At 38.4% G+C, this 12369-nt stretch overlaps 1 protein-coding gene across 1 annotated transcript in view; it reads right to left on the bottom strand.

Moving 5' to 3' along the window:
* The window catches only part of CAP2 (cyclase associated actin cytoskeleton regulatory protein 2), a 145282-nt gene that overhangs the window by 108555 nt on the left and 24358 nt on the right, over positions 1-12369 (bottom strand). The window contains exon 3 of the mRNA XM_079778232.1: positions 9701-9801. Coding sequence (XP_079634358.1) covers positions 9701-9801 — 101 coding nt within the window. The remainder of the gene's footprint in view (positions 1-9700; positions 9802-12369) is intronic.

The raw sequence follows: 12369 nt of genomic DNA, 5'->3' as shown, positions 1-12369 counted from the left end.
AACAGGCACTCCTTCTTCTAGAATGCCTGCGGCTCTAAGCATTGTCCTTCCACTTGGGTATGGAAGCCATGCTCTCATTTAACAGTCGTGCACATACACATATGCCTTGTGTCTCCAAGGAGGTAATGCGTTCTTGAGGACTAGACCAGTGGGTGCCTTACACAAAAGGGCTTTTCTTGCAACAGAAGCTCAGTAACTACTGCTTAGTAATGAATGACTTAAATGATTAGAAAGCAGTGGTGTAGCAGAGAACCTGTGGGCTTTATATCTTCAGAGAGACTTGAGATATAATCCAACTCTGCCCCTTACTAGCTGCATGGCCATAAGAAGCTACCTGACCTTTCCGAGTCTTGGCTTCTTTATCTCAAATGTTCCCTACCTAAGGGTTCTCCTAATAACCGAGTGAAGCAATGCTTGTCAATAGCTGGCAAAGTGCCTGGCACACAGCAGGCCCTCAATCAATATTAGTTTTCTCTGCCCTTCTTTACAATTGCCTCTTTTACTAATATGAAAAGTGAAAACAAGGCAGGAAAACAAAGTTGAGCCCTACGGATGATAAAATTATCTTTGAACCAGATTTTGTTCATTCGACAATCATATCTACCCCACATCAACCCATCTATACTGAGATCTCCCCATGAAGACTTGTTGCTGAAACAGTGGTTCCCCACATCCCTATGATTTCCCAGGCAGCTCAGGACCCTGATGACTAGGGTGTCCTACAACCACGCTGCATGGGATGACACCACCTGGTGCCTGCATTTGCCCACTTGTCTTTTGTTGCTCAGTGAACTCCCTACCAGGCAATACTTTGATTCCAAGATTTTTTTTTTTCTTAAAGTACCCTTTCCCTTCATCTAGTGGTAACAGTAAACACATACTTGTTGTAAAAAGTTCAAAAGACATGGGTGTTTTAGGAGGTAAAAGCTTTCAGTAAGTCTTCCCACTAAAAATGACCATTGTCAGCAATTCGATGAGTACTGTTCCAGACTTCATTTTTAATAAGGTAAACCTTTTAAAGTGTACATATGATCTCTTTACTCTCAATTCCTGCTTAGTTGTCCTCAGAAAATCTCTTTTCCTGCCTTTTTTGGTCCCATTTGTGAATTCCAAAGTTATTCTTATAATCAAAGGAGTGTGATGTACACTCATAAAGGAAAAAAATCCTATGTTTGGTAGTGAATGTAGACTCAGGCCTGACATCAGCTAAAAGTATACTAAATATTTGTAATACCTTAAACACTAAAATTAAAAAAAAAACAATTTTTGGAGGAGAGGAGTAAAAGGGGGTAAATAGAATATATCTGTAATACTATCAACAATAAAAATATATTTTAAGAATAAAGAAAAGAGTAAAGCATCTTCTAATGCAAAAAAAATCAGACAAAAATGTATTCTAAATAATCTGCATAGAAATCATCATCTATTTATTTATCTTTCTCTAATTAAACTCACACTCCCCCAGGCACCAGCATTCATGATAAACTACTGTTTTTCATTTACTAGTAATGCTATTGTTTTCCTGCTTCATTTAACTAAAAGCAGAGTGGAAGGATTTTTCTAACATTTTGCATTACATAAGTGCTACTCAAAAAACCTTTGGTGAAGGTTTTTATTTTTAATTTTTCATCTGTCACAGACTAATACTTTTATAAAATAAATTAAAGAACATCACTAGAAACATGAAATGAAAACCAGATACTAGATTTAACAGACTTAAAATTACTCTGTTAGATTGTTATAAGAATTTCAGTCTTACAATTTCTGTGCTTATCTTGTGGTGAACCATTAGCAAAGACTCTGTGGACAGCAGTGGTCTGTGTCCTAAACATGGAGTAATACTTTTCTGTATCTTTGTGTAAAAACTGAGCCACCCATCTCTTACATTAGGTCTATGGGCAAATGTCTTCCAGGTTTCTAAGAACTAATTTATGAATGAATTTTTGGGGGTGGGATCCCCATTTAAAAGTTTGGGACTGTCTGTATTCGGATATATTTAGACAAGCTACTGAATTTTTTCCCCACTTTCTATCCAGATGTTTAAAATTATATAAATACAGGTAAAGACTCTTGAAACCAGGGAGAATTAATTGTTGGAAATACGCAGTGAAGTCCCAGACAAATATTTAATTTCCCAACAGGCCCTTTCAGACTCCAAAATTATTTCTTGCCTGATGACTATCATTTTGAATGTTAATGATAGAAGGGAAAAGCATCTGCCAAAACCCAATCCAGACAGAAACACCAAACAAAATTCTATTTCTCTTTTAACGTGACCTTTAGTTTAAAATACATATATAAGGTTCAGAAAAATATCCTGTCTCCTATAGAGCTCATGGGATGTCTACTGGCAATGACCATGTCAATATATTGATGGATTTTCACATCACTTATGAATTCTCATTTACTAGTAGCTTTCTGAAGATGTCTTGGAGCTCTAGACTGTCAATGGCTCACTTTCCTTAACTACAAAACAAGAATGAGAATGAAGGGAATAAGGGAGGTACTAGATTAATTGTCAGAGCTATGATAAATTCAGGGTGTGTGTGTGTGTGTGTGTGTGTGTGTGTGTGTGTGTGTGTGTGTGTGACTGTGGGTGGTAAACAAAAATCTATAGTCTATATTTCTTCCTATTTTATTTGCTACTTCATGACGTAAAAACCTGGCCTTGATTTTTTTGAACTGTTAGTCTAGGTAGGGCATTACTTGATTCAAATTGTCAGCCATAGCATATCCATACATCCACTGATTAAATAACTCATTAAAGAATTGATTCATGCATTTAAACATTTGTTTTCATTCATTCATTTAGCAAACATATATTAACCAATTACTATGGGCACGTGCTAGACACTGAGAGGGTCAGAGGAAAACAACATACTTCCGGAACCTTGAAATAAAACCCAACACTCAACAGGTGGGCCCCCAAAGATAAATCATGCTACCTCTATTGCATATTCATCTGTTTTAACTAAAGCAATGGAAAGTATCAGCATTCCAAGTACCTTACTATTTAAACTATTCACTTTGCCAAGTGTTTTCTGAAAGGGGAAGGATTTCTATTGCCAATGCACACGAGTGATAAATTATTAATTCATTGAATATCCTGTTGTTGTTTTTTACATTACCAAAACATCTTACATTTAATATAGTAAAAAGTTGGCTTGCAATGTGTTATAAAATGTATAATGTTATGTTTTAAAGCTTGCAGTGTTAAACCACAATCTAAATACAACTAGAAGGTGAAAAAATATACTACAGGTGAGAAAGCATATTTTGTTCTTGCCTTATGCACACTGACAAATTTGCAAACACATTTATTACAATTAGAGTGACTTGGGTCAGAGCTCTCATATATTTGACCAAGACTGTTTTTTCTCATGTGTTACTAATACAGCATTCTGAGCAATTCTTAGGTGAATGATGCATACACACACGTGCATGCGTGTGCATGCATGTGTGTGTGTGCACATGTTTTGTGGAGATGGATGCATGGATATAAATAAGATAATTTAAATGAAATCAAGCCACTACTTTTAGACAAGTATTAATTTTCAGACACTGAAACAGCCTCTAGGCAAACAATTAAGGAATCCCAAAATCTAGATAGAAAACAACAACAAATGTTCCAATTATTGGCATAGTTTTACAAAGAAGGAAACATAGGGAAAAAAGAAACAGGCAAGAAAAAGGGAAAGGAAGCATATTTTGCAGTACTGAGTGGCATCACTAACATTGGGAAACAATTCTCTAAAAGGGTATTTCTAGGGAGAAAAATCTTCGGAGAAAAGTTGCTGGTTACCCTCAGGAACTCCTGGCATGGACTGAGCTGTACATTCTTGCTATGCTTTTTTGGTAGAGCAACGTCATTCATCTGAGACTCAATAGTCTAAATTTTTTCATAGGTGCAGGCTAGCAGGTGGGTGACATGGCTTATCTCCAGCCACTGCAGCCTGGGCAAGCTCAGAATGCATTGCCGCATAATTGGGCCCTTCCATTTTGCTTATGCCAGTGAACACAGAAAAAAGAAGGAAAACCAGGATTGGTGACTTACCATAGGTTTCCTTTAAGAAGCCAAAAGAAAAACACTCAGGTAGATGAAAGTTTGGCAAAAGCACATTTAATGTCCAGGAAGAAAAAAAAAAAGGCGGGTATCATTTTAACCTGAGAAATTAATGGAACCATAATCATTGTTTCAGCAACATATTTTGGTGACATATTTTATTTTTAGTACAGTAAATGGGGCAATCCTGGTGGTTAGTGATGCCTGGTGGCCCTTCAAGAGATGTTTAGATTCCAAGTCCGGTTTCTCATTAGCCTGTGACCAACGCTCTAACATGCTATGAAATTAGAATGCTCGGTAAAACAGACAGGGATTCTAGGCCCTAAAAACAAACATTCTTAACTAAAAATGTGGTCACAAGGATGTCCAACTAAGGTCAATGACTTAGCAGGAGATGGTCTGTGAGTCAAAGTATATGTTTAGTAGTGAATTACGTATTCAGTGCTGAGAATAAAAATTTTACACATTCTTGGGAAGAAATGATAACAGAGGCTGATATATCTGTGAAGTTTCTGAATTCTGCAAATATGGTGCAACAGCTCAGGCTGAGACAAGGTCAATGTGATGAGGCAGAAGTGAAGCCCCATGAGGGATGGAGTTCATCTGTCCTGGAGGTCACCATTTTCCCTATTGCCTCACTCAGCACTGCTCTGAGAAGACACATGAAAGACACGAGTTACAGTGATGTTCCACCCTCTCCCAGCCCTGGTGCCTGAGCCAAACGTCATAATGAGCTTTCCTCAGGTTGTGGAAATTTGGTAAGGGGAAAGGTAAGGCCAGTTACCGACAAAGGTGTTGGGAGACACAGCTGCTCAGCAGGTCAAAGCCGGGCATCTTCCAATGCAATGGATCGACACTCTGGAGACAAGATTCCTAGCTCTGACCTCAGGACACGGTGCTCCATTCAACACCTCACCTACATCCCCTAACCTCTCTAGCTTGCAATTTCCTTCTCTGAGGAAGAAGGAGAGGAAAAAGGGAAGGAAAGAAAGGAGGGAAGGAGGGAGGAGTGAAGGGAGGAAGGGAAGAAAGAAGGGAGGAAGGAAAGGAAGAACAGAGAGAGGAAGGGAGGAAGGAAGGAAAAGAAGGAAAAGTAAAAGGGGCTGTATATTGGAATGTATGATTTTTAAGTTATTTCATCTCTAATAACTCTGATTATAGTAACTGGCTCAGACAGTAAGAAAGGAGGTTCCCAATTTAAGGCCTGTATGAAATCTAGAAGCAGAATTCTTTATATAAGTCATTTTTTTAGAACTCTGCCATTTGGAGAATGTAGAAGACATACAGATCCTTTGGGCTTGAGCTCGCCAAAGCATCTACCTCTAGTTATAATAAAAACAAATGTTCAAATTAAAACAATTAGCAGGAAACCATAAGTTAATGGGAGACCAACTTGGCTGAAGGCGAGCAGGACAGTGAGGGAAATGTGTAGAATGGGCTGTTTTGCTGAATCAAAATTTGTGCTTCTGATCTTTTTTGTTTGTTTATTTGTTTGGTGGAGGCAGGAGGGTGCCTATGTAGACCCAGATTATAAAGCACCAACATTACAAATGGTCACTTTATAAATGAGTATAGATTACCCATAGATGTTTTCTAAAATCAAAGGCAGAATACAAAAAGAATGAGTAAAACAAGTGTGTATTTATGTATTATTGATTTCTGAGATAAGGTTCTTAACTATCCCAGAAATAAGGTCCATGTAAAGAAGTGACAAGACCGAGAAGAACAGACTCATGGCGACCTCGGGTCTTTTTAAACGCAGGAGTCTGACTTCCTCCTATAGCGTGGGAAAGCAGGGTGCTATTTCATCTTCCGTGTTCTGTGTATCCTCTCTCCGACATGCTTCCTCTGCTTGGTTTGCATGTTCAGATGGTCGAGGTGCTTCCCCCGGCACAGCTCAAGATGCTTCTTACAATGCTGCTGCTGCTGCTGCTGCCCTATCACAAGCTTTTCAACTGGCAACCAAACTGTCCCCTCAGGCTTTGATGCTGAGCCAGCGGGGGAGCCACTCAAAGGGGCTGTGAGAGCCGAAAGGACCTTGGCAGTGAGGTGTCCAGCCTCGTTACAGAGCAGGTTAGGGGACTAGCTCCAGCCGTAAAAAGCAGAGCCAGCTCTAAATTCCAAGTACGAACTGCCAGTGCTCGTCAGAGGAAGAGACTGCTTATCCTGACACTCTTTAAACTTGTTACCTAGCCAGCCTAGTATAAACTGAACAAAACGTTTTGTAAAGGGTTCAAATAAATGACGAAGACTAGGAGCATCTAGAATAATGATGGTGACCCATCAAAAGTGCAGCTATAATAATTGTCTAGAAAGGTTCGTCCTTTATAAGGTCAGGGAACTCAATTGTGCGGTGTGATTTAATCATGCCATGCTTACGTATGTTATACTTCTCAGTTGTTTATTTCTTATCCATTTTAATCAAAATAGTAAACAAATGTTCCAGACTTCCAGAAGCATAAATTCTATAAATTTCCAAAAAGGGTTTGAGTTAGGAAGAGCCATACGATTTGCAGCTGTTTCATGATTTCCAAATCAGTCAGAAATAGCCCGAGATTAGTTCCTTATACCATGAAAAACAACAGGATAGCTTTGCTAAAAAAAAATCTTATTTGTCCATTTAAGGATAAATGATGTCTGACCTAGGGCTTGGTATTACATAGGCCCAGTTCCTAGAGAATCCTTTGCTGTGACATTGAGGGCTGTGTATACTCTAAACATCTATTATAAAATTATGCATTGTTTATTCTTTCTTAAAAGGGGTGCAAGCTTTGTCAGTGGTTCTGGGTTGAAAAGTAATTCGAATAAGCCCTTTGGTTTATGTTGCATACAAGAAGGCTTTACAAGATCTAATCTTTGCTAAACCTGTTATGTTCTTTGGTTCCGCAGAGCTTCCTAATTGTAGCTATTAGTTCCCCCTTTTTGTGGTCTGTTCTGTCAATAGACTATTGAGTGTTCAGTAAATTAAGCCCAACCAGCAGCCAACACATCAAGACAGACGTTAAATCATAGCCTGGCTGCCCTTATTCATTATTAGGATCTGTGAAATAGCTTTTAAGCACAGGGACAGGATTTAACATGATGCACATTTGTGTCATTCTCAGATTTCCATACTGTACAATCAGGTATGTGAGGTTTTTTTTTTTTTTTTTTTTTTCTAGGCAACAGGTGTGTTCTTGGAACAAAGTTCAACCCCCCACTTCTGGCTTATGTGAAAGGCAGCAGCTGCAAGCTTACTGTCAATGCCACATGGTTCTATAAAAGAGAAAAAAATAAGGTGCTTGTTCAATGTATTAAAGTAATGGGCAGATGGGTGATAGCGGCCTGTACTTTTCTTTGTCTTGTAGAATCAGAGTCCAAACTTTCAGATAACAAGTGTTTTTCTCTTTTTCTTCCCTCCCTTCCTTCCTCCCTCCCTGCCTTCTCTATCCCCCTACCTTCCTTCTTTCCTTTTTAAAAAGCATTATGTATTAATTATTGAGAATATGCCTTCATTTGAGTCATACTGTTTTCAGGCTAATGAGTGGAAAGAAGAGAAAAGTTTATATAATAAATCAAGCTATGCTTTATTTATAACTCAACTTTGTTCTAAAAAGATTTTAAAGGAACTGTTTACTATACAATTTGAAGAGACTTAGTATTCAAATGCTACATTTAAAAAATAAAAAATTAGCTTGGCCAGTATAGCTCAGTGGTTGAGCGTCAACCTATGAACCAGGAGGTTACAGTTCGATTCCCAGTCAGGGCACATGCCCAGGTTATGGGCTTGAACCCCGTGTGGGGCATGCAGGAGGCAGCCAATCAATGATTCTCTCTCATCATTGATGTTTCTATCTCTCTCTTCCTCTCACTTCTTCTCTGAAATAAATAAAAATGTATTAAAAATAAATAAATAAATAAATGTACTTATTTATAGGCTTCCTTATTATCTAGTAAAAAGCATCTAACACATGTAATACTTTAAATAATAAAAAATAAAATAAAAGCTTCTATACAAAATTTTGTGAAATATTACTAATAAGAGCCATAATATACTATGTACCTCAAAAGCACAATGTCAGCATTAATTCATAGTAACAATGAAACAATAATTATTATGATTGTGTTCAAGCAAGTAAATGTTTGTCAATGACTCAACAATCATTTTTAGTATATTAGGGTAATAGTCCATTTTATATGTTAGCTTTCAGGTACCATCACACTATAGAATATAAGAAGCTCAGACACTCTCTTATTGTATATGAGCTTGAGAACAGACCAGAGTAATTATATGGCTCTGTGATATATTTGAAGCAAACATATTTCACTTCATAGACTTTTCTAGAACTCATGTATGTTAGAACTTCCCCTCTTTAGCCAGTGGGTATTTCAACAGGAATATTTAATAAAAATAGATGTCATGAGAAGAATCTTCATTTTTCTCAGATGTGTTGAACCAATTTGTTGCAAATGTGATAAGCTAAGTATCTATTCAATTACAGTCCTGGAACCTCTGGGAGAACTTGAGTCACCTGATCCCCTGGGAGATGGTGTTGCACATAATGTCTAATGGGGGAAGGAGCAAAGCGAGAATCCCTTCTTATGTGTGATTTTTAACCCCAAACCACAACTTTAATCAATAATCAGATTTTATGTGAGTCTAATCTGAAAATGGTTTGGCCAGGACTGTCTCATTGCTGGGAAAGCTATAAGCAGATGGAGTTGGAATTCAATCCTCTGCAACAAACATAGGCAAATGAAAAAGAAGAACCTGGTGATAAACTTGGAGGTTTTTAATTGGTTTGGCTATTACATTAGATTTTCACTAAATGCATGCAAATAATGACTAGCCTTAGAGAGCATGCTAAACATTTAAATATGTATAAAAAGTGTCTAAAACTGGAAAGCGATCCTGGATATCATTAAAGGGCTCTACTAACCCAGAGATCATCAAATTCTATGACTTTGCTTTCCTCAAGCTATATAGATATTTTTAATTGTAGTAAAATACACATAGCACAAAATTTACCATCTTAACCATTCTAAGTGTACACTTTAGTAGTGTTAAGTATATTCACACTGTTGTGCAACAGATTTCCAGAAAGTTTTCTGAAGTTAGTTTGCATCACAAAACTAAAACTCTATACCCATTTAAAAAGTTCCAATTTCTCCCTCTCCCCACCCCTGGCAACCATCTTTCTACCTTCTGTCTCCATGAGTTTGACTACACTCGATACGTTATAAATAGAATCGCACAGCATTTGTCTTCTGTGACTGGCTAATTTCACTTAGCATAATAGCCTCAAGGTTTATCTTTATTGTAGCATGTGTCAGAATTCCTTTCCTTTTAGTGGCTGAATAATATTCCCTTGTATACCACATTTTGCTTATCCATTCATGGCCCACAGACACTTGGGTTGCCTCGTCCTTTGGCTGTTGGGAATAATGCTGCTGTTAGCATAGGTGTACAAATATCTCTGTGAGATCCTGCTTTTAATTCTTTGGGGAATATATCCAGAAGGGGAATTGCTGGGTTGTACGATAATTCTACCTTTAATTATTTGACACTCCCACCAGCAGTGCACCAACATCCCACCGTCTCCTTTCCTTGCCGACCATGTTATCTTTCCATGCAGGACAGGAGAGGAAAGTACTCACATGAGTTTCCACGTCACCAGCAAGGATCCTACTCTTCTTTAAAAACTCGGCCACCATGCTGTTCATCAGCTTATCAAAGGCTTCCACCGAGGGGGCCACACCTTTGGAGGAAGAACATGTTGTGATTCGCTGGTAGTTTGATGAACAGCTGGTACTGCTTTGCCATGGGGAATAGGGGAGTTTAATATCATCCATGCCATTTTCATTCTCTTCACTAAGTCATTCGTTCCTTCAGTCAGTATTTATTACACACTTCTCAAGAGCTCAAGAAAACAATACTTTCCCATTTTTCATCCTCCTCAGTAAGCACTATCACCTACAACATTTCACTTAATTCTCCCCCAAACTCAGGAGGTAAGTAGCACCACCACAGCTTTCCTGAACAGGAAATGCAAATGCAAACAGAGCATGTGACTTGACCAAAGCCATATGCCACGTAAGAGGCAGGTCCAAAACCAGAACCAAGCCTCATTCATCCACAGCCAGTGCACTTCCTTCTAGACTGACCAGACCAGGTGCTGTAGTAGCTTTGCCAAGTTACCAATGTTATCCAGGGCAACTAGAAGCTAATATGAACCGTGGGCAAGTGGGAAAAGAAAGCTGATGTCACGCGTTCTGTCCCTTCTTCACCTCCAGGGGAGGAGAGGTGGGAGGAGAGACTGCTGAGCTACTGCAGAGTAAGTTTGATGTGTCAAATCCCTGTAAAAGCTGTAGTGACAACAGCTCAGCCTGGTGTGCTCTGAACTCTCCCTGCCTCTTAATTCACAGGAAAAATTTGTCCAAGTCCTCGACTTCATATTCCTAATATTGAGAAAGATAATACGGAGAACCTCAGCACTATAGGCTGCTAAAATCCAAAACAAAATCTAGGATTGCCTTTCTCATATTGGACAGAAATATCCAAGCTCATAGATCTGTAAGATAAAGTTTTCCTTCCTTTTCCCTTTTTCCCAGTTGCCCATTTCTACAGGCCCATAGGATGACTGAAACAGCTGTCTTCAGCTTTCTGGACCAGTTTAACTTCTAACTTCCAGAACGTAAAAGGGGTGCAAGCCCAAGGATTCTTGGATCCATTCGGAAACAGGCAAACCTGTTTGTTGGTGTGGGAGAGGCCAGAGAGGTAGGTCTCTGTTGAGTATTTAAAGCAGTAGAAAGTTTTAGACACGTGATGGAGAAGGTACAATGATAAAAGGGAGTATTTTCTGATGGCTTTTCATCACTCAGCTCTGCTCACATCTCCTCCAGGCGGCCTCCAATGACCTGTACTTCTCCCCAGCCTGCATCCTTTGAGCACCCTGCAATCGAAGCATTTGTGGCCCTGTATAGTAATGCATTGAGACCAAAGATCCTAGAGGATTAGGACTGTGTACATAATTCATCTTAGATTTTCTTGCACCTATCACGGTGCTTGCCACTTGGCAGGCATGCAACAATATTTCTTCCACCGCTGAGCCAAACTTAACCTGATTGTCAGGGGTAAAAAAAACCACCATAGCAAACACATCATAACACCAGTATCATAAGAAGGCAGTTCTTTGGTCTGTGCATATATGGATTTATAATGGACCAGATTCCTTCCAAAAGTTTCTTTTTAAATAAAAAATAATTTTTAAGCTTTAGTTATAGCATCATTGTAATGATGATGTTTATATTTAAGGTGAGAGGTTGTCCTTAAGGATTTTTTCCCCAAAATAGAATTTAGATAACTACCAAAGCTTACTATTTAAGAAGAAATGGAAACGATGTTGTTTAGGATAAGGAAAATCTCTTAAGTATGGATAGCATTCAGACATTTTACTAGCTATCCTACTTACTAATTATCACTTCGTTTTAAGTAGGATAATAAATTGCTGGCTAAGTTGTTTTAAAAGACCTGACTTTAATAACTGAGAAAATATTTGCTTAAATACTTAAGTAATTTAATTATATACCTTTCAATTTTGCTTAGCCTATTAATTTTCCCAGAATTTTTTTTTAATCCTCACCCGAGGATATGCTTTTATTGACTTTTATAGAAAGGAATGGAGAGAGAGCGAGAGAGCGAGAGATTGGTTCCCTCCCGTACATGCTCTGACCATGGACTGAACCCAAAACCTAGGTATGTGCCCTGACCCGTAATTGAGCCCACAACCTTTTGGTGAACAGGACTACACTCCAACCAACTGAGCCATCCAGCCAGGGCCCCAGAACATTTTTTTAAATAAAGAAAATAAAAAGTGTAGCTCTTTGAGTAAGCGAAGTTCAAATTATGGAGGGTTGTTTTGTTTTTTTTTTTCCGTTTACTCAACAACACTGTGCAATCTCTGGGAGTTGGATTTAACTTTATTTTATGTATTCACCGGCTTTATATTTGTGGCTGGCAATTTTAGAGAAATGTCTTTTGTTCACCAGATGCCAAAGTAATAGGGACACTGAAGAGAACATAAAAATATATTCTTACAAATAAGGTTAACTGAATCTCACAGAGCAACTGTATAGTTAACAAAAAGAGGCTTAAAATGAAATCGTAGATATGACTCTGTTGATGCAGAAACAACTTACATGCCCCTGGCAGCCTTCCTTTAAATAGCACCCCCTTTCAATGCACTCAGAGCATTTTAATTTTCATTATGTTCAGCGGGAAAAACCAGCCTGCGCATTTGTGCTCACACAGTAATTTTTGTCCCAGG

The sequence above is a fragment of the Cnephaeus nilssonii genome (genome assembly GCF_951640355.1).
Source record: "Cnephaeus nilssonii genome assembly, chromosome: 7".
Classification (NCBI taxonomy): Eukaryota; Metazoa; Chordata; class Mammalia; order Chiroptera; family Vespertilionidae; genus Cnephaeus; species Cnephaeus nilssonii.
The sequence above is the reverse complement of the archived record's forward strand: the minus strand, read 5'-3'. Positions and strand labels throughout refer to the sequence as shown.